Source organism: Lissotriton helveticus, chromosome 1_1, assembly GCF_964261635.1.
Source record: "Lissotriton helveticus chromosome 1_1, aLisHel1.1, whole genome shotgun sequence".
In the NCBI taxonomy this organism is placed as follows: Eukaryota; Metazoa; Chordata; class Amphibia; order Caudata; family Salamandridae; genus Lissotriton; species Lissotriton helveticus.
This window is the reverse complement of record NC_136057.1, coordinates 483,659,649-483,684,995: the sequence shown is the minus strand read 5'-3', so window position 1 is coordinate 483,684,995 and position 25,347 is coordinate 483,659,649. Positions and strand designations below refer to the sequence as shown.

At 43.1% G+C, this 25,347-nt stretch overlaps 1 protein-coding gene across 1 annotated transcript in view; it reads right to left on the bottom strand.

Annotated features, from left to right (window-relative positions):
- Positions 1–1,170: 1,170 nt before the first annotated feature.
- Positions 1,171–25,347, bottom strand: part of LGR5 (leucine rich repeat containing G protein-coupled receptor 5) — a 1,130,716-nt gene continuing 1,106,539 nt past the window's right edge. Inside the window, exons 17-18 of the mRNA XM_078673922.1 lie at positions 5,694–5,777; positions 1,171–3,423 (exon numbers count right to left, since the gene is read on the bottom strand). Coding sequence (XP_078530048.1) covers positions 2,336–3,423; positions 5,694–5,777 — 1,172 coding nt within the window. The 3' untranslated portion in view covers positions 1,171–2,335. The remainder of the gene's footprint in view (positions 3,424–5,693; positions 5,778–25,347) is intronic.

Sequence of the window (25,347 nt, the reverse complement as noted above, 5' to 3'; positions counted from 1 at the left end):
GGTGCAACAACAATCGTCCTGAGGATGGTCTCGGTGAAAGAACTGGGAGAGACCGGAACGTCGACGCCACAACACCATTTGTGTTTTCGTGTTGTCATTTTAGGAAACAGAATCATTTAGAAGAATACGAACCACTTTTGTATGGCTAATGAAATGTTTCGCCCATACATGTTAACAAATGGTGTAAGAAACTACTGTAAAATTGGTGTATCCTTGACAGTAGTAGTTTTTGTGTTGCCTTATACAATGTGCTTGAACTGGTGTATATGTTCCTCAAAAAAAGGATTTTGATGTGAATATAATGAATTTGACATATGAAAAATGAAAATGTTTTGATATAAACAACTTTGTTTTGCGTCTGGATAATTTATTGGTTCACTTTTGTGACAATTAGTAATTAATAAGTGCTATACTGAATAATTCCTCAAGGTTCACTCTCTATGTTATTGATTATACCCAGTTCCTTGGGGAATAGTGGGTTGTCCTTTTGTTGTTAGATTGCATTTATTGAGGCTTGCCGTGCCTGTCCCCACCCTGCCCCCTTCTTCTTTGCTCTTCCCCCGGCCATTGGCTGGATTGTTGTGCTGGCAGAACCGGAATTCCAGTGCTGTGGCTTACATTCTCCTACTTATAAAACAACTTGGTGACCTGTTTGTTAGTTATTTCGCAGCATCATTACTCATATGATTTGTTATGTACACATATGTAGGGATCTTTTTGCTTGAAATACCATACTTACTGCATGGGGGCTAACAACTCTGCCCCCCCTGTATTTGAAGCGTTAGACGGTTATTTGAGATTGTTTGCTGGTGGGCAGATAGGAGCCTTGCCACAAAATGGGGGCAATTGTTCTTACTCTGCTGCTCATTTAGTCATACAAGCCCGGTTGTAAGTTTCCTATTATATATGCGACTTGGGCACCTTTGTAATGCTGTGGTTGTTTTACAACCTTTTATGCTGTATGCCACACAACCTCTGCTCTCAATGTACATCTTTGTATTGTACTATGTAAATGCCACTAAAAAGATATTTGAAAAAAAATATGTATCCATTATTTGGTCCTTTGTTCCATGGCATATTCAGGAGTAGCTGCTCTCTAAAAGACATGCTGTGTGCACGTAGACACAGACAAACTCGTTCTTATTCGACGATAAATACAACAAACCAATATTTGTTTGCAAATTTTATTACAAATTACACATATTTCGGAAACCAATAAAAATGCAAGTATTTAATCTATTTACATTTACTACACATTTACATACACCATATATACATAAGGGGGATTTAGTAAACGGTTGAACAGAAAATCCAAAACATAGCAAAATCCTTTTCGATAATGTACATAGTTTTGTTATTTTATGTTAATTAATCTTTTGTAATAATAAATACAAGTCCTATATTTACATCTCTTTTTTTTTAACGGCCTTTTCTGTCAACTCCGAGTCATAACATAACGGCAAATCATGTCAAACAAGCTTTCAAAAATAAACAGGCATAGCCATTTATGGTGCTCATAATTTCAGAAAAGACTTCCAATGGTATTGCTTCCACGAAATAGTTATTTTGATTATTTTTTAAACAACCCCTTTTGTAAAAAACAAAACAAAAAACAACAACTCGGCACACTACATCATTAAAACCCCATGGATGCACCGCGTTCACATGTGACACGGGTGTGCAGTTACCTTATGCTACGTTTCAAGAATCTTGTTCAAGAGTCAACAAGCTGTTCTGCCTCAAAAGCCTCGCGGGATAGACTCACAAAGCCATGGAGCCTCGTTTACTTGCCACAAGATGTGCTCCCCTTATTCTCTCTGGCAGAGGTAAATCAAAAGCCACGTGTGCTGGCTGCCTTTAGCTACTAAAACTGTTACTATTTTAGAGAGATGTTGTATTGAATGTACATCCATTGGTGATCATCGTTGCCTTAAAGACAGGGCGTATCCACCGTTCGAATTATGTCAAGCTTAATCCGCTCAGTTGAGAGCGAGTGGAATTTCGGAGTACAAACAGCAATTATACTATTTTATACTATCGATAGGGAATCTGGAGCTGAAAAGCACCGCTGGTTTACTACCTTGTTTTCAGCTCAGTTTATGATCATCAGATCAGTTTATGATCCGATAAAGAAACGTGTCAGGATCGCATAGATTTCAGAGCAGGCTGCCAACTGTCCTGCCCCAGTCGCACTAGAATTGATCTTCAGTAAAGAGGCGCTTTTATGATAGTGATGCAAACTGTAAATTGGCGCTTAAAGCCTCCTGGTGAAATACCGTCCCTTATTCAAGGCTTGATCATTTTGTAAACCTGAAAATTGCCCCCCCCAGCGATCCTAGCGGCAGGGCCCGGGGGACATCTCTGGACGGGTAGGGTTTTCAGTCATTTGATTGGACAACGGCTTTGATAAACTAACAGTCCGGTCATATGATAGGCCCCCGCTTGAAAAGGTTATTAAAGCTTGTGTTGAGTCGCATGACTGTTTTTCAGCATATTCAGAGTTAACTGAAATTAAGCTTCTGTGGTTAGATATTTTCCCCAGCTGAGTTTTATTTCGTATACTTTCAAGGTCTACTTTAAAATGTGGATTGAACAGTATGTAAAGAAGAGGGTTGAGACATGCTGGCAATGGCACTGCCACTAAAAGTACTGACTTGACGACTTCCGGGCTGATACAAGTAAGATTCAGTAAGGAGGAAAATGATAAAAAGGCGACAGGGCAGTAAAGAATGCAATTTGCAAATAGAAGCAAACCTACGTGTTTCACCATAGAACAGTCCCAGGCATTTTCCAGATCCACTTTTTCCAAACTACAGTACAGTTTTGTGTAGGCGACTGTCATCAAGAGAAAGCAAAGCGAGTTCAACAAGACCAAAGCCACCATGAGACCCATGGCTGAGGGGTCCCCAAAAGGCAAGGGTAAACAAAGCGGGGAAATCCCATATTGGTTGAAAGTAAGAGATGGAACCAATGCAATTGCCAGAGCTAAAATAAAGGAAACCAAAACTGACAATTTCACACAGACTAAAGTAGATTTTGTTTCACATTTGGCAGCACATTTGACAGAATAACCACGTTCGAGCGCTGCCACTGTAAGTAGGAAGACCGATGCCTCCGAAGCAAAAATTAAAATAAACCCTGTAATCTGACAGCCAACCCCGCTCTCCCACCATGCACCATAAAGAGCAAAGCTGCCAAAGGTTAACATATCCAAACACGCCAGCACTCCACTGGACAGGCCCATGAGTATATTTACAGTAGCTATCAATCCAATTAATAGTTTTATGGAAGATACATAGAAGAAGGATCTGAAAACCGTGGAAATCACAAGTGCATTGCAAACGACGGCCAGTATCACTACGGTCCAGACACCGATTCTGATAAACCAGCTCCCAAAGAGAAAATCACATGGTTTGAAGGGTCCTGTGAAAGAAAACACATTAGATCAGTTTGCTTTAATGGATGCATTGGATTCAACAATAGTCACTGCTTTATTATTTTAAGTTTACGGTGAATATTCGTAGGCTGGTTGAATCTTTTGAGTTTGCTATCTAGATGTTTTAACTGTGCATTGCACTATGGTAGTGTGAATGTTCTTTGCCATTTACCGCACTTTTGCACTATAATGGATGCTCACTCCCTTCTGTTCTAATCTTACTCCGATTGCATCATTTCAATGGGAAGATCTTATTGCAAACATGTTTTCCAAATAATCTCATACTATTGACCAAACTGTAGCACTCTTTACGGTACAAAGAGCAGGAGGATATTTCTTTATATATAGCTTTTGATAATGCACTGCTTAATCTCATAGAGTGCCAGAGGCTTTATATATACACTTCAGGTTGCAGTGCATACATTAGAAGTTACATTTTTTAAGGCTTAAAACAGACATTTGGCATCAGATGTACATAATAGGGTTAGAGTGCAGATAGTATTGTACAGACAAATCTAGATTTGAGAGAGGTGAATTATGCAATATAAAAAAATCTAATTTTGTAAGATATGAATGATAAAATATGAATCATTTGTAAACAAAATAAGGGAAGTCTATTTGCCGGGGGTAGGGGGGAAGAGTTCCTGATTCATTGAGAGCTTTTGAGACCTCCCAGTAATGTACACGAACAAAAATAACAATAGATGATATCGAAGTGCATTACCCCCTAGTATGGTGGGCAGGCACATAAACTACATGGCCTCAGCCGTGTTGGCTGGAATCATTTGTGTTTGATGTCACAGAGTCCATCCTACTGTGACTTTGCGAAACTGGGCCAAGTACAGCCCCATCAACACTTGGGCCAGATGTACAACCAGTTATTGCGTCACGCAAAAACCTACATGACCATGTACAAACACTATTTTGCGACTATCCCAAAAATGTGATTCGCCAATTAGTCTTTTGCGACTCGCTATTCGAAAGGGGCGTTCCCTTCCTAATAGCGACTCTCTAGCCATGTATGAAAGTTATGCAACTGCAATTGCGGTCGCGGTCGCAAAACACTCACAATTTACCACCCTCTTGAATAGGGTGGTAATGGAGTGGCAAATGGGATGGGGTCCCTTCCCTTTTGTGACTGGCTCTAAAAATATTTTTTAAGGGCAGGCAGAGGTCCCATGGACCGCTACCTGCCTTTAAAAAATTATAAAAAAACGTTAGATTTAAAAAAAAAAATGCATCCTGTCTTCCTTTAAGGGAAACGGCCTGCATTAAAAAAAAACTGCTTTATTGACCAGCAGCCCCAGACATGGAGGTCTGCTGAGCACAGCCGGTCACTATCCCTGGGAGGGCCAGCCATGCCCAATGGGGCCGCAAATTGCGAGTGGCTTGATAATATTCATGAGCCTTGCATTTTGTGACCCCATTGGGAATCGCAATCAGTGTCTCTGACACTCTTGTACATTCCAAATTGCGACTCGCAATTTGCGACTTTCAAGTGAGCGCAAATTTGGAGGCGCAATTTGGAATGGTCGTACATCTAGCCCTTGACTCCTAGTCATAGCGGTGGCGAAGACACTTTCTTGAACTTGTGAAAAGACAACCTGACATCAGTAGAAAATGGTGCCTCAAAAAGTATTTTATATAGGCTTAAAACATACACTTCAGACACCAATGCAGAACTTGTGGAAAGATGCATATGAGGTGCTGGATTGGATGCATGGAATGATCCTAGATTTCAGCACAAACCAGAATTCTTGAAAGTGCGTTTTAAGATTGTCTTCAACTAAAGAGGAGTTATGGACTTACGATGGATCTCATGATGAAGATTAGGTAAACTCTATATGCAGTTATTCATGTTAGTACAAATAATCACTTTGTTTGGGTAGTAGTAGCAGGTTATGTCATATCAGAAATATGGTGTCTTGCTTGCTGGGTTTGGGAAAGTAAGGGGTTTGTGAAAAAAGCGTTTATCTAATGCAGATACAATTATTACAAGGAGGTCAATACTTGTCCTTTGCATAGTATCTAACATCTAAGAGTGCAATATCTTGATTGGGACAGGATTTTCTACCACAGGTTGGCATTGTTTTTGCACATTTTCAAATTTCATGGATTGAATTGGGAATCCTATCCACTGCTCATACCCTAACATGTCACCATGATATGATAATCTAGACGCTACTGGTTTAGCAAACTAGACATACATTGCAATTCAGGCTGTTTGTACAGGCCTGCATCAGTTTATAAAGTTTACCTGGCGGTGGTGAACACTGGACAGAATGATGTGCTTTTAGATCTTCATCAAAGTCAACCAGAAAATCCTCAAATTCACTCTCATCTACATGAAAAAAAACTGCAGGTGAAAATGTCTTCCATTTATATTTTTCTTTCAAAATATCTTCTATTTGTTCTTTTAACTTTCATTAGATTGTAATTATAACAATATATGCCTTTATTTCATCCTTACAGTGTTGCATTCTGTAGATATTTCATTACAGGAATATGATGGCATGCAGCATAGAGTAAAAAGAACCCAGATGCTAACTAGTTACCAACAAATATTAAATTCTCAGACACATTCATAGCTGCAAATCACATTGTCACCATCATCACATTAATCACTTGTTTCTTATAAAATGCAGAGCAAACCCACGATGTTGTCTTCAAACACAGACATAGCTACACATTTGGATAGTGACTCAGAACAAGTAGCATACCTTCAGTTATGCTTTTTCTGACAAATATTCACCTGCATAAGGGGTGCTTACCTTCCCAGGCCCCTGGACGGATCTGGAATCTTTTTCAGCACAAGTGGTACTGTTCGGATTCAAGCTCATCAGTGAGGAGCTTGCCGTACCTATAAAACCAGTTGGAAGCCAGACCTACAGACCAAATATTCAAAGCAGTCAAGAGTTACACTCATGCTCTGGGTCGGGGATCAGAAGGGCGCTGCTTGGTTTAACATCAGATTCAGCGTTGTGGTGAAGGACAGGAAATCCAGGTTGGGGAGCTGGACAGTCTAGCACCTGCCTCAAGGGGGAGATAGAGCAGGACTTTGGATTGCACTTGTTTGAAACGCTTTCCTAGATGCAGGATCCTTTTTGTAATACACATCTAGAATAATCCCAATGCAATATGGCGCCCACCAAGAGGCATCCAACTTTCTCCTTTCTGTTCTGGGTTATGAGTGGCAGTGACTGTATAAACGGCCACGGATCGAGAAGAACACTCCCTGGCAGCATTGCGAATTGGTGGATTTTCTGCTCTTCTGTGCAGTTCGTTACCCAGTTCTAGGACAAGACTGGCAGTAGAGAGCACCAGGAGTTTCCCCTTTGGGCTACCAGGGTGGGGGCCGTTTTTGTTACCGGGGGCCAGTTTTGCAGCATAGCTGCAAAATCAGCCCCTTGCAACAAAAGGGGGCTGATATCAAAAAGGGGCACAAAGCTTTCCAACTAACACTCTCCTCACCACCCCCGGCCCTGGATGAGGCCAGCCGAGATCTTTGCCAGGCCCGGTTCCGGGTCCCAGTCAGCGCTGCCCAGCTCCGCTCTTGCTCACGTTTGTTGGTTTCCTCGTGTCCATTTCCTTTTGTTAGTCCAGGCTAGAATTTTCGTTTGCTCTTGATGCTTTATCACAGCTTTCCAGTAGGACCAGTCTCCTTCACCTCCTCTGGGCCAGCAGTCCCAGGCCTCGTAGACGTAATATTCACCTGCCTTGTTTTGTGATAATTGCTTTATTTTTTATTTAAGCACTGTATTAAATTGCTGTTGCCATCTCCTGAATGAGTACCCAGGTCCTAGTGTCTCTCATCTGGTCCTGTTGAGCGCATGATAGGGCACTTAATGGTACTTCATAGATGAATGTAATCCTGCCTGTACCTCACTATTCACCGGCAGCACCAGTGCCTTCCAGTCTGCAGGCCTGAAATATCACGCCTCTCAAATATAATTGTAGAATGCTGCTTAGTTTCAGATGCCCTGCTAATTTGAAGAAGCAGCATTCTTCTGCCCTACCTACTCCTTGACTGGCCATTAGTGCTGTTCCGTTATTTTGAATGAAGCAACCTGCTCAAACTGCAGTCTCTTTTGCATGCTACCGAATGTACACTTTATCACAAAACATAAATCTGAAATTCTTGACCTTGTCTCTGGCCCCCACATCAATGTATTTATCATATTTGAAACATTGATTACAATAGTTAAAGTCTGGAGATCACCTTGGTTGTCCCATTAAGCTGAGCTAGCTTTCATTTTAATCGGCCCAATAAGATTGTGATGGGTGGTGGTCTTGCGATAATCAGTAGAAATAAACTTGGTGACATTCAGCTTGAGTTGAAACCCACAAACACCGCTGAAATATTTATTTTAGTATTTTCCGATCTCTAATTTACTTTGTAACTTCCATAACGTGTGTCATTTTCTACTACCTGCCATGGACCACAACACATTTAGGCCTTCTTGTTGCTTAGTGCGTTATCTCCTGACAATGCAGGCCACTATCTTTTGGTTAAGCAGAAACAGCACTTCTTACTCCCTTTATTTCACAGAGAATCTCAAAGCCTATGCTTCTAGCTGATGACCAGCTTCATTTAGAGGGCCATTTAAACACTGGTGGGTGTCTTGTGGCCTTGTGATCCTACAGATACTATGTCGTCCCTTACCCTGCTGGAGCCATAGTTAGTGACCCCCCTCTGCTGGTCGGGGAGCTCTAAGTCTTCATTGCAAGTGCAGATGTGGTGGTTGCAGTGAACGGTGTGAACTTTGCCAAGTGGGCACGTTTGTTGCACTTACATTGCACAGTATTTTTCTGACAGACACAACCCCCTGAAGTGGGGATTTGTTACTGGAAAGTAAAAACCAAACTAAGGGCCATATTATCAAGAACAGGCGATAAAATTATCGCAGCCTTATCAGCAAGAAACTGCCGCTAAAGCGGCGATAATTGGCTTGATAATATGTCATTGTGAATTCCCATAGCAGCCCAGCTTCTGGTGTTAACCCGGGCTACTATGGGAATTCACAAGGGCATATAATCAAGCCCATTATCGCTGCTTTAGCGGCAGTTTCCTGCCGATAAAGCGGCGATAATTTTATCGCCTGTTCTTGATAATATGCCGCACAATACCCTAATGCCCAGGGAGTCTTTTCTTTGCATATCAGGGTCATTAATTAATGTCCTAAACACAAGCTAGCTTGAACACCTCAAGATATGTAGTTTATATACCATGTTAGCCCATAGAAAAAAATCAAATACAAATTAGGGCTTTTCTACAGACGATTTGAGATTAGCACTTTTGTCTTGGCACTTTTTAACTGGCGACCACGTAAACACTGGTTTCAATATTGGCGTGGTTAATGCAATTTTATGTAATATTACCCAGATGGGTGGACATTGTAATTGTTTTGAATATATATTTATTGAGTTTTAAATAAGGTGCTTATAAAGATTTTGTAATAACATAAAGGGGGTAAACTTTTCGTCTGGCAGCAGGACATTTATTGAAGAAGTACACACCACAAAATGCACACGTCTGCTGTTAGCCACCACCAGCTCAAACCTTGCAGTAGAGTTTCAAACCCTAATATTCCACAGAACACTGACCACATGAGTGAGCAGACTTGTGGAGTAGAATACTACATGGCACTTTTCTTTCCCAAAAAGAAAATATTTAAACGACCAAACAATAGAACCACACATATATAATTATACACCTAAAAAACCGAAACATACAAAAAACAAGCAAAAGAATAAAGTCATGCATGTTAACCTTGAACGATAACATGCTCTTTCCCTGTAACCATAAGAGGTTTACCTGAACTTAACAGACAACCGTCACCGTCGTACACTCTTCCACACAAACTGAGAACTGAATTATTCTCTGTTATCATTGGGAAACCTGACCACCTGACTCAGCCAATTTTTGATGGTGAGGCACCATTTTCTAGCATGGCCTTTTCAGAGTGGTTAGGCCCAGATGGGGACGCTCCATGCTTTAGCATGACACTTTGAGAAGGTTAGATCCAGAACCAATCTTAATTACCTTGACAACATTCCACTAATAGTGACTGTTAACTTGAACAGCACTCCCACATATTTTATCCACCATCAAAGGTTCAGAAAACCTCCACTTTCCTTACAAAAGCAGACTTGTTTAACCAGGCAACTTCTCCCACAGCAAAGGGTTTAACACAAACATTTTTCTTTTCGTCATAGTAATATTTTCGCTTAAATTGTCCATGCTCATTATTGTTTCTTACATTTGAGTCAAGATACCCCACAAAAACATTCTGCTTTAATCACTTAGACATCCAAGCAGGTTTAAATTCAGGGGTAGGTTTTCTACCTCTCAACAACTCAAAAGGATAAACATTGATGGAAGAATATGGTGAGGTTCTATAAAACTATAAAATAGTTCTTACGGAATTGTAATAACAAAACTTTACACTGGCGCCCAATGTATACATTCACCTAAAATCCAGTTTAAATATTCAACTATAACATTTGTATGAGGATAACAAATCACACTTTTAAGATAACTAACACCACCCATCTTAAGAAATTACTCAACTTCTGATGACAAAATTAAACCCCATTGTTAGAAACAAGTACTTGCTAAAAACTTGTCTCTTATGAAAACGTATGAATCTGTTTTACCAGTAAAGTTGGCCTACAAACACCAGAACAAAAAGAGTGATGTGGTAGAGAGTTAAATGGTCCCAACAAATCAATACCTACTCTCAACCATGATCCTGGTGGGAATTCATTGAGAGTCAACGGGGGAGTAGATAGTTTAAGTGCCTTGTTACTACTTGAACACATAACACATTCCTTAACTAGAAGATCTATTTCCTTGTCCATCTGTGGCCACCAGAATGTGCTGCATGCCCTGCGTTAGTGAGAGTGCCCCCAAATGCCCCTCATGGATGCTTTTCATTAGCATCATTCTAGTCTCCTCAGGTGGAACCAGATTGCCCAATCTTATAACCAATCCATCTTCTAATGAAAGCTCATTAGAAATCTTACTGAAAGGCTGCAAGACAGAATTAAAGGGCATATTATCAAGACAGACGATAAAATTATCGCCGCTTTTGCGGCAGAAAACTGCCATTAAAGCGGTGATCATGACTTGATAATATGCTCTATGGAATTCCAATTGAAGCTCATGTTAGATGTCCTTCACATCTAACATGTGAGAATGTTATGCAATATCACTAAGCTTTTCCAACAGCCTATGTATATTTGTAAATGGATGCATAGTATTGAGTAGTGTGTGTGTGTGTGTGTAATAAATGTACTCTTCCTTTTTATAAAAAAAAGTGCAGACTGGACAATCAATTATTGAGTGTTATTTCTGCGTACCTGTAAATGGCGATTACTAGCACACACCACCTCCCTTGAGTAAGCCTTAGACTGCTCTGTAACGCTACCCTCTGAGAGTCAAGCGCTACAATGGGGTGTTTGGTTCTCAGTGAAGGACAAATGTAGGCATAATGTTTGTGCAGGCTTCACAAATAATGCCTCGTTTTCAAGCAGTGAGATATAGGGTAGTGCATTGGCGATGATGAATTAGAAGCAAAGTAATAAATATAAAGAGACAGAAGCACATGAAAGGTATGTATGTATACGGAAGGTCAAATATGTAGATTTGAGTTGTATTTATTAAACTCAAAATACAGCAACACTTGAAAGTCTAAGTTAATTTATTTGTTTTTATAAAAAAAAATATTCAATAGTGAGGCAATTGTAGTTAAATAGTTATGATAAAATATTTACCTATTTATGCAGTCACCTATATGCATGTTAAACACATAATATAACCATAAGTAATACATACATTTGTTTAGCAGAATTAAAGAAAATCTGTATATTTAAAAACACAATTATTATACACATTTATTCAAAGCAATACACATATGTAAGTACAAATCTATAGTCCAAATAAATGCTTATATACAGAGGGATATGCTGTATCTTTATGTTTGAGTGTGGTGGTTATGTGTGGATGAGCGAACTCTTGAGTAGTCTACTGAAGATAAGGTAGTTATCCGTGGATCATATGTTTGGAGGCAAAGAGTTCCATAGCTGGGCTGCTTGAACGGAGAAGGATGTGCCACCTATGGTTTTTTTCTTGTATGGTAGAATTTTGAGGCGAAATACCAATCTAGAGTGGAGGTACCTTTGTTGTATGCAATAGGTGATTTTATTCCTGATGAAGAGCCGTCCATTTTCATGTATCACTTTGTGGGTGATACGAAGCAGCTTGGATGTGGATCTTCTGGTGACTGGTTACCAATGTAGGGCTTTCAAAGCAGGGGAGATGTGGGCTTGTGGCTTTATATGTAAGAGTAATCTGCAGCAGAGTTCTCAATCCGTTGTAGTCTTTTCATAGTTTTTAAAGATGATCTGTAGTAGAGGCTATTGGCGTAATTGAGTTTAGACAGAACAAAAGAGACAGTAGCCTAGACCTTGTGCGGAAATCACAGGTGGGGGAAGATAAGTCACAAGTTTTTATGGTAATGAAGCTTGATCTTGCTAGTTTGATCACTTGAGCATTCATTGATAGCTTAGAGTCCATGGTAATGTGAGGTTTCTTACTCCCTTTGATACTTTAGGTGGCGTTCCCAGGTCAAAAGGCCAGGTGGTGAGGGGGTCATAATTTTTCCAATCACCACATGTGAGTATTTCCAAACATTCAATTTGAGATGGGTCCATGTTATCTATTAATCCACGGCTCTGAGACAAGTGAAAATCTGTGATTTTGTAATGTCTTTAGGGCTGTCCAGTTTAAGGAGTATTTGTGTGTCATCTGCATAGTTATAGCATGTGAGGTGAAATTGATGAATCAGTGCTGGTAATGACTTCATGTAAATGTTCAAAAGCATGGGTGAGATGACAGAGCCTGAGGGACCCCTGCTTTTGTGAAGCTCGGTTTCAATGAGAAAGGGGGTATAGATGACATTGGCTGTGTTGTGAAGGTAGGATGTGATTCAATCGAGATCAGTCCCCTCTAAGCTGGCTTCGTAGAGTCTTTGTATTAGAGTGTCATGGTCAACCATGTCAAAGTCAGCTAAGAGGTCCAAGAGAAGTAGTGCAACAACCCAATTTTTAAGGTCATCCCAGATGGCAATGGGGTCAGATTCTGTCCCTCTTCCTGGACGGAATCCTGCTTGAACATGGCAAATATCTGCCCTAGGGTTTCTTCCACCTGTGGTGTTTAATATCAAAGTGAAATTCTAACAATTTGGTGGATAATCTAGCTATCTTTGCTATTACATTGGTTCCTCCAAGAATATACAAAAACTGTTTATTAGCAGTTTATAAAATAGACATCTTACCCCACAAATAGCTCCAAAAGTTCTCAATTGGCCACCAACAAGCCAAGACTTCCTTCTCAATCACCGAATAATGTCATTTCGCATCACAAAGAACTCATGACGCGATCTCGATGGTTTGCTCTTTATGTCCAGATCTTTGAGTCAAGAAAGTTCCAAAACCCTGATTGCCGGCATCAACCATCAGATAACACTGAAGAGAAGGATTATAAGGGTTAAGGGCTTTAACACTCACCAACTGAGTCTTTACCCAGTCAAAGCTTCCTGACACTTCTCAGTCCATATAAAATCCATATTTTTCTAAGAGAGGATTCTACTGACTCAATAATCCTTTTTTTACATATAGGCAAGATCTCTTTTTCCAGATTATCTCTTACACTGAAAGATATTCCCCACTGTTTATTTTTGATGGGTATAGCACCATCCTTAAACTTAATTATGACTAGAGCTTTTTATCTTCCACAGTTCACCAGAAAAAACACTGGGGAACCTGTTCAACATTTCCTAAACAGTGTTAGATTGTTTTATGACCACATCCTGCTCCTTAGCACCAGGTCTTAGAACCATATTGAAAAAACCCTGGTGGAACCAACCAAGAATGTTTAAACCTTTGACAGCTACATACACCTTGCCTTGAACAAGCCTCGCTCTAAATTCCAAGATGTCTTCAAAATATCACAACAAACCTATTTGGCGACACCGGCGGTCGATCCGGTGGTAACAACTGCTTATTCTCCCAGGTATATTTGAACAATTGTTGCGTGACCATAGCAATCCTTGCACCTGCATCAAATAACAGACATAAAGTCCTTACCCCACCAGAACATAAGGATCCACACACTCAGACGGATCACCTTTTTAAGACTACCCTCACCACCAATCAAAACCATGTCCTGCATCTCATTGATATAATCCTCCGCATCACTGCCCTTATCAGAGACTTATACTATTTTCCCTCCTTCACCTTTGGCAATCTGACAAACTTATTCAAGATTCCCCAGTTGTTTTGCACAGTTTACAAAGTACATTTTTGGCAGGGAAAGGTTGTCTCCCTTTCATGTGGGTCTGATTATCACATCTGAAACATACATTAGATTGATTGAAAAACAAGTTAATTTGACTAAATATTTTACCCTTGATACAACAGTTAAATGAACAGGATCTCCTGGGTCAGAAAACTTATCATCTAGCTCTGTAACAAATTGTTGTGATGTTTCAATACTTTTAGCAATGTAAATAGATTCTTCCAACGAGGGATTGAAGAAAGAATGCTGCTTTAACAAATACTATTGTCAATACAATGACTGATAAATTGGTCACAAACATGTTCATCACAAAAGTTTGCAAACTGGCACTCTACCACTAATTTTCTGAGCATACTGATGTAGGTATTTGCACCACTACTAGCTCCTTGTACCCATTTATAGAATTTCTGTCTTGAGACAACCAGGATTGGCTGAACATCCAATCTGTTTGCAAGTTTCTTGAAGGCCTTTTGAAAATTCATCTAACTCCTCACCATCCGATAATGCCAAGTCTGGAAGATTTTAAATGATATTCTACCTTCATATCCAAGAGATTGAAGCAATAAATACTTTTTCCGTTCTGGTCTGAACCTTGATGCGCCAATTTCCCCTATGCATACATGTGTTGCATGCATCAAACCACTGTTTCCATGGAATCGGTGGTTCACCCAGAACTTCAAGAAACTGGGGTGGCAGATTTACTGCTTGCATTGTGTTGGACCTGGCACTGTTGGTGTGAGTCTCCCTTCCATTTTTTGCTGTTGCCTCATGTGTTTTTGCTGGTTATAGATGCTTTGGGCACTGTGCCACTGCTATTCAGTGTCACAGTGCAAGTGCTCCCTATGGTGAATTGATGTATGGATTAGTGATTCCATGATTGGCTGGTTTGGTTTACTTGTCAGACCATAGTACAGTGCACTGAGTGTGCCCAGGGTTTGTAAATCACATGCTGCTAGTGGGCTTGCGGCACTGGTTGTGCCACCCACAGAAGCAGCCTGTAAAAGTGTGTCTCAGGTCTGCCATTGCAGAGTCTATGTGCAGTCTGGTACTGCCATGTTGACTGGGCAAGTGCACCCACTTGCCAGTACCTAAACCTTCCCTTTTCTGCATATTAGTCACCCCTATGGTAGGCCCAAGGGCAGGGTGTATTGTAGGTAAAATGTAGGACATACCCTGATGTGTGTGGCATGTCCTGATAGTGAATTACAGCCATTTACGTTTTTCACTATTGCAAGGCTACCTGTTCCCCATAGGCCAGAATGGGCAGTTTGGTTATAACACCTTATAATCCTGACTGACTCAGGGAACTAGGTAGAAATTCGAGTTTAGTATGCCTGAACTCAGAATGATAAAATACATCTTTTATTGAAGTTGGTTTTAACATTCTGTGTTTAAAAATACCACTTTTAGAAAGTGGGTATTTTCTTGCCTCACTATCCAAGCCTGCCTCTGCTAGTTTGTGTATTCCTTGTCTGGAGTTTGAGTGTCAGGGACTGGGGGATATCAGGAGACAGGGTGAGTCAGCACAGGGCTGAATAGAGCTATCTGCATGTAGATGGGTGGGAGGAGTTGAACCTGGGACCTGAATGGGGCTGTGCCTGCCTTCCACAACGCTAGCTCCACCTCCTGTGGTGCGTCTGTTGTCCCTGACCCACACTGTAAATGGAAAGAAGGAGTCTTGTCAACAAAGTGCTCCAGGACTGCACAGAACCGGTTTGGACTAGGCACAGACACACTCTGCCTCCAGAGACAAAGACTGTGCTAGTATAAATATGGGGACCCAGACTCCAAAACTTTAGATCACTTTTGGGAAACAAGAAGAACCTTTGCTGAGGAGAGGAACCAGAGAAACTGAGGAGGAGACCATCCCTAAGCTGAGTGCTATTAGGGGATTGGCCTGCAGTGGTTGACTGACTGCCAAAGAAAGGAGAAAGGACTTTGTGCTACTTTCAAATAAACTTGTAAATGATCTCCAAGGGCTTGAGATAGAGCTTGCCTCCTGCTGAAGTCTCAGGGACCGCAGATTTCACCAGCCAGCTCTCCTGCCTTCCCTTGCTGGTAATTGAAGTGCCTGCTGTTGAGCTGGGCATTCTGAGAGACTGTGTGGTGCTGGGAGCTAGAAGTGCGACTCAAGACGAAGCGTGTCGCTGCCGCAGCCGTTGTCGTACATCAGCGGAGAAGAGTGTCTCTCTCGCAGGAGACGCCGTCACATCATCGGAGAAGCGTGCCACGGCTGCCGCTGTCGCATCACATGAAGTGCCTTGCATCACCGGAGCAGAGTGTCGCCGTCGCAGCAGGCGCCGTCGCATCGCCGGAGAAGCGTGTCGCAGGGCCTGTCCCGGCTCAGAAGAATCGTTGAGTCACCGCACGGCTGTTGGGCGTGCACGTATCATTGTCACATCAAGTAGAAGATGCCTTTTTGTTTCATTGCACCGGATCTTCATCGCATCACGGCGTTGCAGCCCTCATCGCCATGGAAGCGCAGTAAGAAACCGACTCATCACCTCCCCATGCAGAGAAGAACCGACGCATCACCGTCCTCTACGCACCAGTAGGGAACAGGCGCATCACCGTTCTTGCGTGTAAGGAACCAACACATTATCTTCCCTGCAACACTTTCGTTGTATAGGGTACGCATCTAAAGGTACATTGAACTTAAAGTGTTGCATTTTACATCTAAAGAGAACTAAGCTAATTCTACCATTTTTAAAGTACAGTATTATGGATTTTCGTCCTTTGTGGTCTTGTCTTAAGTCTATATAAAAATACTTCTTTTTATACTACAACTTGTGTGGTGTCCATCTTTAGTGTTGTCACTGGGTTACTGTATGTGTTCACAAATGCTTTACACACTGCATGCTTGTGCCAAGCTACCAAGGGGGTGGGCAGGGGGTATTTTCTACCTCTGCCAACTAGAGACCCCCAAATCTAACACCATGTAAGAAAACAAAAAAAAACCTCACACTGTTCAGTTTACACAGCTGTTATCTAAATAGGCTAACACAAAAACAGGAGGTGGGCACAGTCTTTACAGAATACACTGTGCTGACAACAAACTTAAATTTATAATAACTTGTAGAGAAGGTGTGTGCATCAACACGCTGTGACCAGGACACTATAAATAAGGTAACTGATGATGTTGTATACTTTGCTGTCATCAATAACAACAAATATATGTATATACTTTCAAAATGGGTGTGCACCTCACTGTGTCCAGGGTCTTTCAAATAGGGTGTGCGCATCATCGCACTGACATGTATACTAGCAACACAATATTGCCCAAATTACTTTTGCTAAGGTGTGCACATTACCGCATAGTGTGTGCATAAAACTGTTAATAAAATGTGGTCGATCTCACTGTGGTTGCGTGCCACCATAACCAGCTTTTCTCAGAAAAATCAAGTTATGAAAATGCATATTAAGTTTGTCTTGACATGCCGGCTCCCACTCCCACAGAGAGCTGTCGAGAGAAAAGAAAGGCAGATGCTCCACTGCAATGTGTGTTGCTATGTAATTTGGGGTCATATAATTGGGCGAAATCCTATGGACGTCCTGACAAAGTCCTTGGGATGCCCTGATGTAGGTCACTCATTCTCCCATGCTGGGTACCGCTCCACTATGTGCTGAAAACATTGAAGAAGGACAGACACTACAATACGGTTCAAACAATATGAGGGAATACAGCAGGCCGAAATCGTCGAAAAAGTAAGCAATGATGCCATAATCCTTAATACCAGTCCGTGTCAATAGAGACCAGCTGAAACAACTATTGAAGTAGAGCAGAGTCGAAGCTGAAGTGGAGAGGACAAAGCAAGTAAGCACAAGTTCTTCTTCTGTGGGGTGGTTTGACGCTCCTCTCCACAATTTCCATGTAAAAACATAGATGCAGTAAACTGTTTGTTTGGCAGCAGGAAGTTTTATTTTAAGACATAACTGCCACAAACCACCACAAAGCGCACAAGACCAATGTCAGCCCCCCACTGCTGAAAACTCCTAACACAGTTTCAAACCCTAACATTTCATAGAACGTTAACCACACAAGTCTTCTATATGGTGAGCAGAATCATGTGGAGTAGAATACTACAAATTTCTTCTAACCCTGAAGAAGTCATTGGGAGATGGTCCAATTGACGAAACACATGTTGACTGGAGGCTAAAAAAACTTCAACAAAACTCTGAAAAAAAAGCACTCATTAATTTGGATATTTGATTTTTTTATGGACTGACTGTATAATAAATACTATAATAACGTGATGTGTGCAAGCTAGCTTCTTAAAACTCCTTACTACCCTTCAAACCTAAACACCCCTCGCAATCCCTTACCTGTCCCTGCACCCTAAAAAAACACTTACTATCTCTTACCCATCCCCGACCCCCAAAAACCTCTTTTTGCCCATTACCCCTACTCACTCCTGAAACCTAATAATCCCTTACCCCATCTCATATCTGAAACCTTACTACCCCTATCCATTCATAAACCATAAAACCTTCATACCCCACACCCCGTAAAGTCTAAAACCCCTTAGTAACAACTACTCATACTGATCCCTAAAAACATAAAAACCCATTATTATACCTTACCTATCCCAGAAACCTGGAAATCCTTCACTACCACTTTCCCCTTACCATCCTTTAAACATCGACCTCCTTTTTATATTACACAGTAATGTTTGCCACTGAGTAGTTATAATTAGGTCTAGGTTGAAGTTTCCATAGGAAGAACACATTTTGTTTCGCTAATAACTTTTGAGTTCTTTGATAGATTTTCACAAAACTTTGCCCAAAAAGGTTATCGACCTAAGCTCCTTCCTGAAAAGTTTTATGGTCTGTCAAGGAGAGGCCAAGAATAATAGCGGGGCGCAAAAAGTCGCTTTCTGATCTTAATTTCCATAATACAAAAAAAAACAGCTGAATGAAATTGCACCAACTGTCGCAGAAAGTTAGAATTGTTCTCAGAAAGTGTGCTTTTCATTATTTGATGTAAATACGTTCAGCTCTTTTCAAGAAATCACATTTTAAGTGGTCCTTTGGGAGATAATGAAGGGTTTTAAATTATAGTGATAACTGGACAGGTGGTTCAGCAGGACCATACATTTAAAATAAGGACCTCTGATTCACCGAGAGCACTTTTTCTTCCACCAGCCTTTACAATACTGTTGGACCAGTAACTGTTCCATGGTATAGAGAAATATGTTTGGCTGGCTGCAAATTCAAGAAAAATGTTGCAGTCACCATTATAAAACCCAGGGACTAAGATGACCACCATTGGGGGGTTAGCTGCAGGGCCTAGCCGCCCCTTACAGCCACCTCCTCTAGCCACCCCATACGTGCACAGCTGAAGGGCATGTGCGATGGGGTGTTGGCTTCCCACAGGAGAAAGAGGGTTGGATGTGACCAGTGCCTGCCCACCAACTCTCACCATCCATGGTCAGAGGCCATGTGTGGCAGTGGGGATGCGATGCCTGAGGGGTTAGGCGAATGGGCTACTCACTGCTATGCACAGCCAAACGATTTTGCCAGTAAGGGAGTTGGGTAAATATAATTCTAAAAATACTCAAGGTCCATATTATGGACAGGGAACAATGTCTTTGTTTGCACCACAGCACACCTTTAAACATGTGCACCTATGGCGAACAGGATAGTACGCCTTATTATAAGTAATGCCATGTCCCTAAGGTAGCCACAAACTCGTGCTGAACTGAGGGCAGTGCACTAGAGAAAAATGGGCAGGTCGACTGAAGCATGCACTTTAAAGAGCGGAAAGAGATCCCTTTGCAGACTGGTGCAGTGAGTGACTACACACACCGGCAGGGGGATTTCTATGGGGTCTTCGGGACTCTGTTTCCACCCTGGTAGGGGTTGTCATCAAGGAGCATGCCCTCTGAAGATAGTAATGTCATCAATGATGTAATTTAACATGGCATGAGTGATGTACTATGTGAAGTCATAAGCCGTGTATCACAGGGCATGGGGCACAAGTTATGGTTAACTCAGCAAACTACAGCTGGTGAATTTAAATTTTCTATGTTTTTAAATGCTCGTTTTGGTGTTAATTCAACACCTAACTATAACGTCATGTTATATATTCTTTCCACAGCAAAAGCCATATATATATATATATATATATATATATATATATATATATATATATATATATATATATATATATATATATATATATATATAGTTTTTTTTCTTGTTCACTGAAACACCAAAGGTTACAGGGACGTTATAGTAAGGCGCAGATTTAACTCCTACAAAACCAGTAAAATTCAGCAGTTACAGTTACCTGAGGTAACTATAACTAATGCCCCCGCAATACACTGCTTATGACATCGCATATTACATCACTCATGACATGGTCAGTGACATCACTCATAAGATCACAGATGACATCTCAAATGACATCACTGATGTCAAACATAGAATGAGGTACTACAAAAGTTAAATTACTATACTTTGTGTACTACTGAGTGATACTATTTTTAACATATAATATGTGAGTGGCTCTGTGACTGTGTATCCGTGTGTGAGTGGATGCATATGTATGTGAGTGGCTGTATGTGTGAAATAGGGGGTGTGGGAGTAATTGTATGAGTGTGAGAGTGGCTTTGTGAGAGGCTGTATGGGTGAGTGAGTGTTTGTATTGATGACTAAGTGGGTGTATGGGTAAGCAAATGGCTGTATGGGTCTGTGAGTGGATATGTGAGTGGCTGTATCTGTGACTAAGTGGCTCTATGAGTGACTGTATGTGTAAGTGGCTGTATTGGAAACTGAGTAGCTGTTTGAGTGGGAGTTTGGTTAACTGATTGGTTGTGTGAGTCCCTGTATTGGTGAGTGAGTGCTAATGTGAGTAGCTGTATGGATGAGTGAATACATGTGGGAGTGCTTGCAGGGTGTTTGAATGGATATATGGGTGAGTGGCTCTGTTTATAGGCTGTATGGTTAAGTGGGTATGTGAGTGGTTGTATGGGTGAATAAGTGGGTGCGCAAATAGCTGTGTGGGTGAGTGAGTGGCTGTGGGCGAGACTATATGGGCGTATGAGTAGGTTTATGGGAAGTGAGTGACTATGGGTACATGAGTGACGGTGTGAGTGGCTCTATGAATCAGTGAGTGGGTGTATGAGTGGTTGTGCGGGTGTGTGAGTGGATGTATGAGTGGTTTCTATGGATGATGCCAACAATTATGTAATCAGTGATGTCATTTGAGATATCAGTGATGTCATGAGTGATTTCACTGACCATGTCATGTTATGTCATTATTTATTTGTAGAGCGCACGTACACCCTTAGGTTTCATGGCGCTAATGTCTATAGCCCAGAAATGATCCCTAATCGTAGGTCTGCTTGAACAACCACATTTTCAGGGACTTTCTGAAGACCAAGAGACTGTCACAGTTTCTGAGTGAGATAGGAAAGGAGTTCATGAGTGATGTAATGAACAAGCTACCTACCTTTGGTAACGCTTTATCTGATAGATACCATATCTAGCTGCAGATTCCTTACCTTTGAATTTCCCAGGCGTCAGGAAGTGAACTGACTTGTGTGCGTCACATCATCACTCATCATGTGAGTGATGATGATTTCACTCACACTACTGGAGTGAAATGGTCTTGCAGACTCAAACTAAGAGTGCTTGGAGGATGCAGCTGATGAGGGTTGGGTGGTAGAAGACTTCTGGCTACCATTCCGAGGTCGAATGAACCGCATCCACGTCCAAGCACAACTTGGGAAGTCGGCACAGGACAGTAGCTGGGATACGTCTGACATAGTTGAATGCCCCTTCCAGTGCCACAAAAGGTGCAAAAGCTAGACTGGCCATGAGATGTGACTGAGAGGCCCAAGGACCTGACCGTAGCACGAGAATCCTTGAAGAGCTCTGAAGGAAAGTAGGATCTGCTTTCATGGTCACCCCCACTTTTTGCTGGTGTCATTATGTTTTTCTGAGTATTCTGACTGGGATCCTGCTAATCAGACCACTCAAATTAAGACTACAGGCCTGCCATTGCAGCCTGTGTAAGCTGGTGCTAGCACCACTTATAACAGATATAAGTTTCCTTATGTCTGTGGTTACTGCACTTTAAACCTATGTCACCCCTAAGTCAGGGCTTTCAATCCTGAAGGTAGGGTACTCGGTTATAAGTGTGAGGGTGCCACTGCATAAGCAGAACACCCCTACAATCAACAGAGTCCATTCTTCCACGTTGTAAGTGCATCATCCATTATGATATATAGAGCGGCCATGCATCATTACGTGATGGCTTACTCCAAACTAGCTGTAACGAACCCTGTCGTACTTGGTATCAAACATGTTGGAATCATTCCTCCAACATCATAAAGGGTGTTGGAGGTATGATTCCATGCACTGTAAAGCTACTCCGAGAGACCCTCAGTGCTCCAGGTACCAGTCTTCTGGACCCAGACAGTAAACTATGGTTGCTACCGAACAGAGACACAATTCTGTCCTCCTGCTGCTGAGTCAAGCTCGTACAGTGGAAGGCAGGACAATAGGTTTCCTGTCACAGGGAGGTGAGACCACCTCCCAGACAGGACATAGGGCCCCATTAGGATGGCGGGCAGATCGGCCCGGCGGGGGCGATCCGCCTGCCATCCATGCAGCAAAGGACATGGGCCCATTGTGGGCCCCCAGGTACTCTGGGGGTTTGGGGGTGCACATGGGGGGTACCAGGTACCCCCCTGCATTTCAATGTACCACGTGGCAGGCACCACACATTGCCGGTCACGTTGTGCATTGAAAGGCACAACCTGCCTTTGTGGCATTGCGACGGGCGGTGCTGTCAGCACCACCTGCCGCAATGTTTCAAATGCCGATGCGCCTGCTAGTGTGGTGGGCGCATCCTAATAAGAGGGTGAGGGACCGCTGCTAGCATTGGGACGGTCCCAATTCCCGGGGGTATTCTCCGCCCGCCATACTAATGACCCCCTTAGTGTATTGGGACAGGGTGGGGGCGCTTGCCAGCACCACTAGACTGCTTTGAAGGGCACATTTGGTGCCCTCCTTGCATATTCCAGTTGGAAAGAGTTCAGGGTGCTGTTGGCTCCCTCTCTGCTGCAAAACAGGACAAAGGACATGGGAGTATCCTCTTCACTATCCAGACCCTCCTGTGGAATGGGTCCACCTGAATGGTCCCAAACCTTTTCTTAGGGTACTAAGAGACACAGCGAACATAAGAGACAACAAGTGGACCTTCATCAAGAACAAAATCTACACCAACGCAACCAACACCAAAGAACTCTTCAACGTCATACAGCAATTCACCAAACCCCCTAGAGAAGCCACGGATGTCACACCATCCCAAGAACTCTATAACAAGCTCAGCTACTACTTCCATCTGAAAATCAAGGTTCTCTACGGCAATTTCAGCAAACAGACACCGTACACCAACCCCTCCCCACCGCCGGTAACAAGCTGACCATCACTACGTGGATTCTCGCCACCATCGAACACATCACCATGACCATGAAAAACACCCACTCAGGAGCCCCCTCGGACCCCTGCCCGCTGCACATCTACCACAGGGCTGCCGCCGCATCACACCCGAACTAGGACGAACCATCGACACCTCCTTCAACTCCAGCATTTTCCCAGATGACTGGAAGTGGGCGGAAGTCAAGCCCCTCCTCAAGAAACCCACGACCGACCCGACGGACCTGAAAAACTACTGGCCCATCTCTCTGCTCCCCTTCGCTGCCAAAGTCACTGAGAGACTCGTAAACACACAACTGACTGCCTTCATCGAAGAGAACTCCATCCTGGACTCCTCCCAGTTTGGATTCCGCAGCAAACACAGCACTGAGACCGCCCTCCTTGCCGTCACCGATGACATCCGCATGCTACTCGACCAGGAACACACTGCGGCCCTCATCCTCCTCAACCTCTCCGCAGCCTTCGACACAGTCTCACACCGCACACCCGCAGCCAGACTTTACAATGCCGGGATATGAGATATCGCCCTCAACTGGATCCGTTCCTTTCGCTCCATCAGAAACCAAAGGATCAGACTCCCTCCCTTCATCTCCGAACCACAGAGATCAACTGCGGGGTACCCCAAGGAACATCACTCAGCCCCACACTCTTCAACATCTACATGGCCCCCCTCGCCGCCATCATCAGACAGCATGCGCTCAGCATAGTATCATATGCCGACGACACTCAACTCATACTATCCATCACAAAGAACCCCCGAAGACACCAGACTCCGCTTCCAAGAAGGAATGAAGGACGTTGCAGCCTGGATGAAGGACAGCTGCCTGAAGCTCAACTCGGAGAAAACTGAGGTCCTCTTCCTTGGATCCTCCACCTCCGCCTGGGACAACACCTGGTGGTCCTCCGCCCTCCGGAGCCCACCCACCCCCACAGACCACGCACGGAACCTCGGCATCATCCTCGACTCCTCCCTCACCATGACCTGCCAGAACAACGCCGTCGCCTACACAAGTTTCAACTGCCTTCCCATCCTCCAAAAGACCTTCAAATGGATACCCCCGAATGCAGAAAGACCGTCACCCATGCACTCGTAACCAGCAGACTGGACTATGGCAACCCCATCTAAGCCGGAATCAACAGAACCTTCCTACCCAAGCTCCAAACCATCCAGAACACTGCGGCAAGACTCATCCTCGGGACACCATGGCATGAACACATGACCCAACACCTACGAGACCTCCACTGTCTCCCCGTCGAGAAGAGTGACCTTCAAACTTCTCACCCACCCCTACAAATCCCTCCACAACATCAGCCCCAAGTACCTCAATGATAGTCTTCTTCCACGTACCCAAAATAAACCTCAGCTCTGCCAATCTTGCCCTGGCAGAGACCCCACGCATCCACAGAACCAGAGCAAGCGGGAGATCCTTTTCCTACATCGCAGCTAAGACCTGGAACGAGCTCCCAGTCTACATCAGGCACTCCCAGACCCTGCACACCTTCAGGAAGAGCCTAAATACCTGGCTCTTCGACTGAACCGGAGCTGCTCCCCCCCCCCCCCAGCGCCTTGAGACCCTTACGGGTGAGTAGCGCGCCTACAAACCCTTGATTGATTGATTGATTGTACTTAAGGGCTTACCTGAGGATCGTTCCTTAGATGTGTCGTGGAACAAGATTCAGATCTGAAACCACTTCATCTTCAACCGTCAGGCAACTTTGTACTTTGCTGGACTTCACTTTGGGAACCGAGACTGCAACTGGGAAGACTCCTGCTGCTCCTGGTCTCCTCTTCAAGCCAGTCTTCTGCGTCGTCTGCCTGTGTTCCATACAGGTTCTTCTACAGGCCTGTGGACATTCAAGACAACCGAAGGAATCTCCCTTGAAGCGAAGGAGTCCCTTGCCTGCATCTGCAGGCACCACAACAAAGCTGACTGGTCTGCTGTTCCTGAGCTTCTAAGGACTCCGAAAGGTTCAGCAACACAGGTGGTGGTTCTGCAAGTCCCTCGTGACCTGCACTGGCTTCACAGCAGTTTTTAGCCAGTATCCCTCATCGGAACCGCTGGAGCAGTACCCCTGTGCACCGTGTCAACTTGCTGTTGCAAGG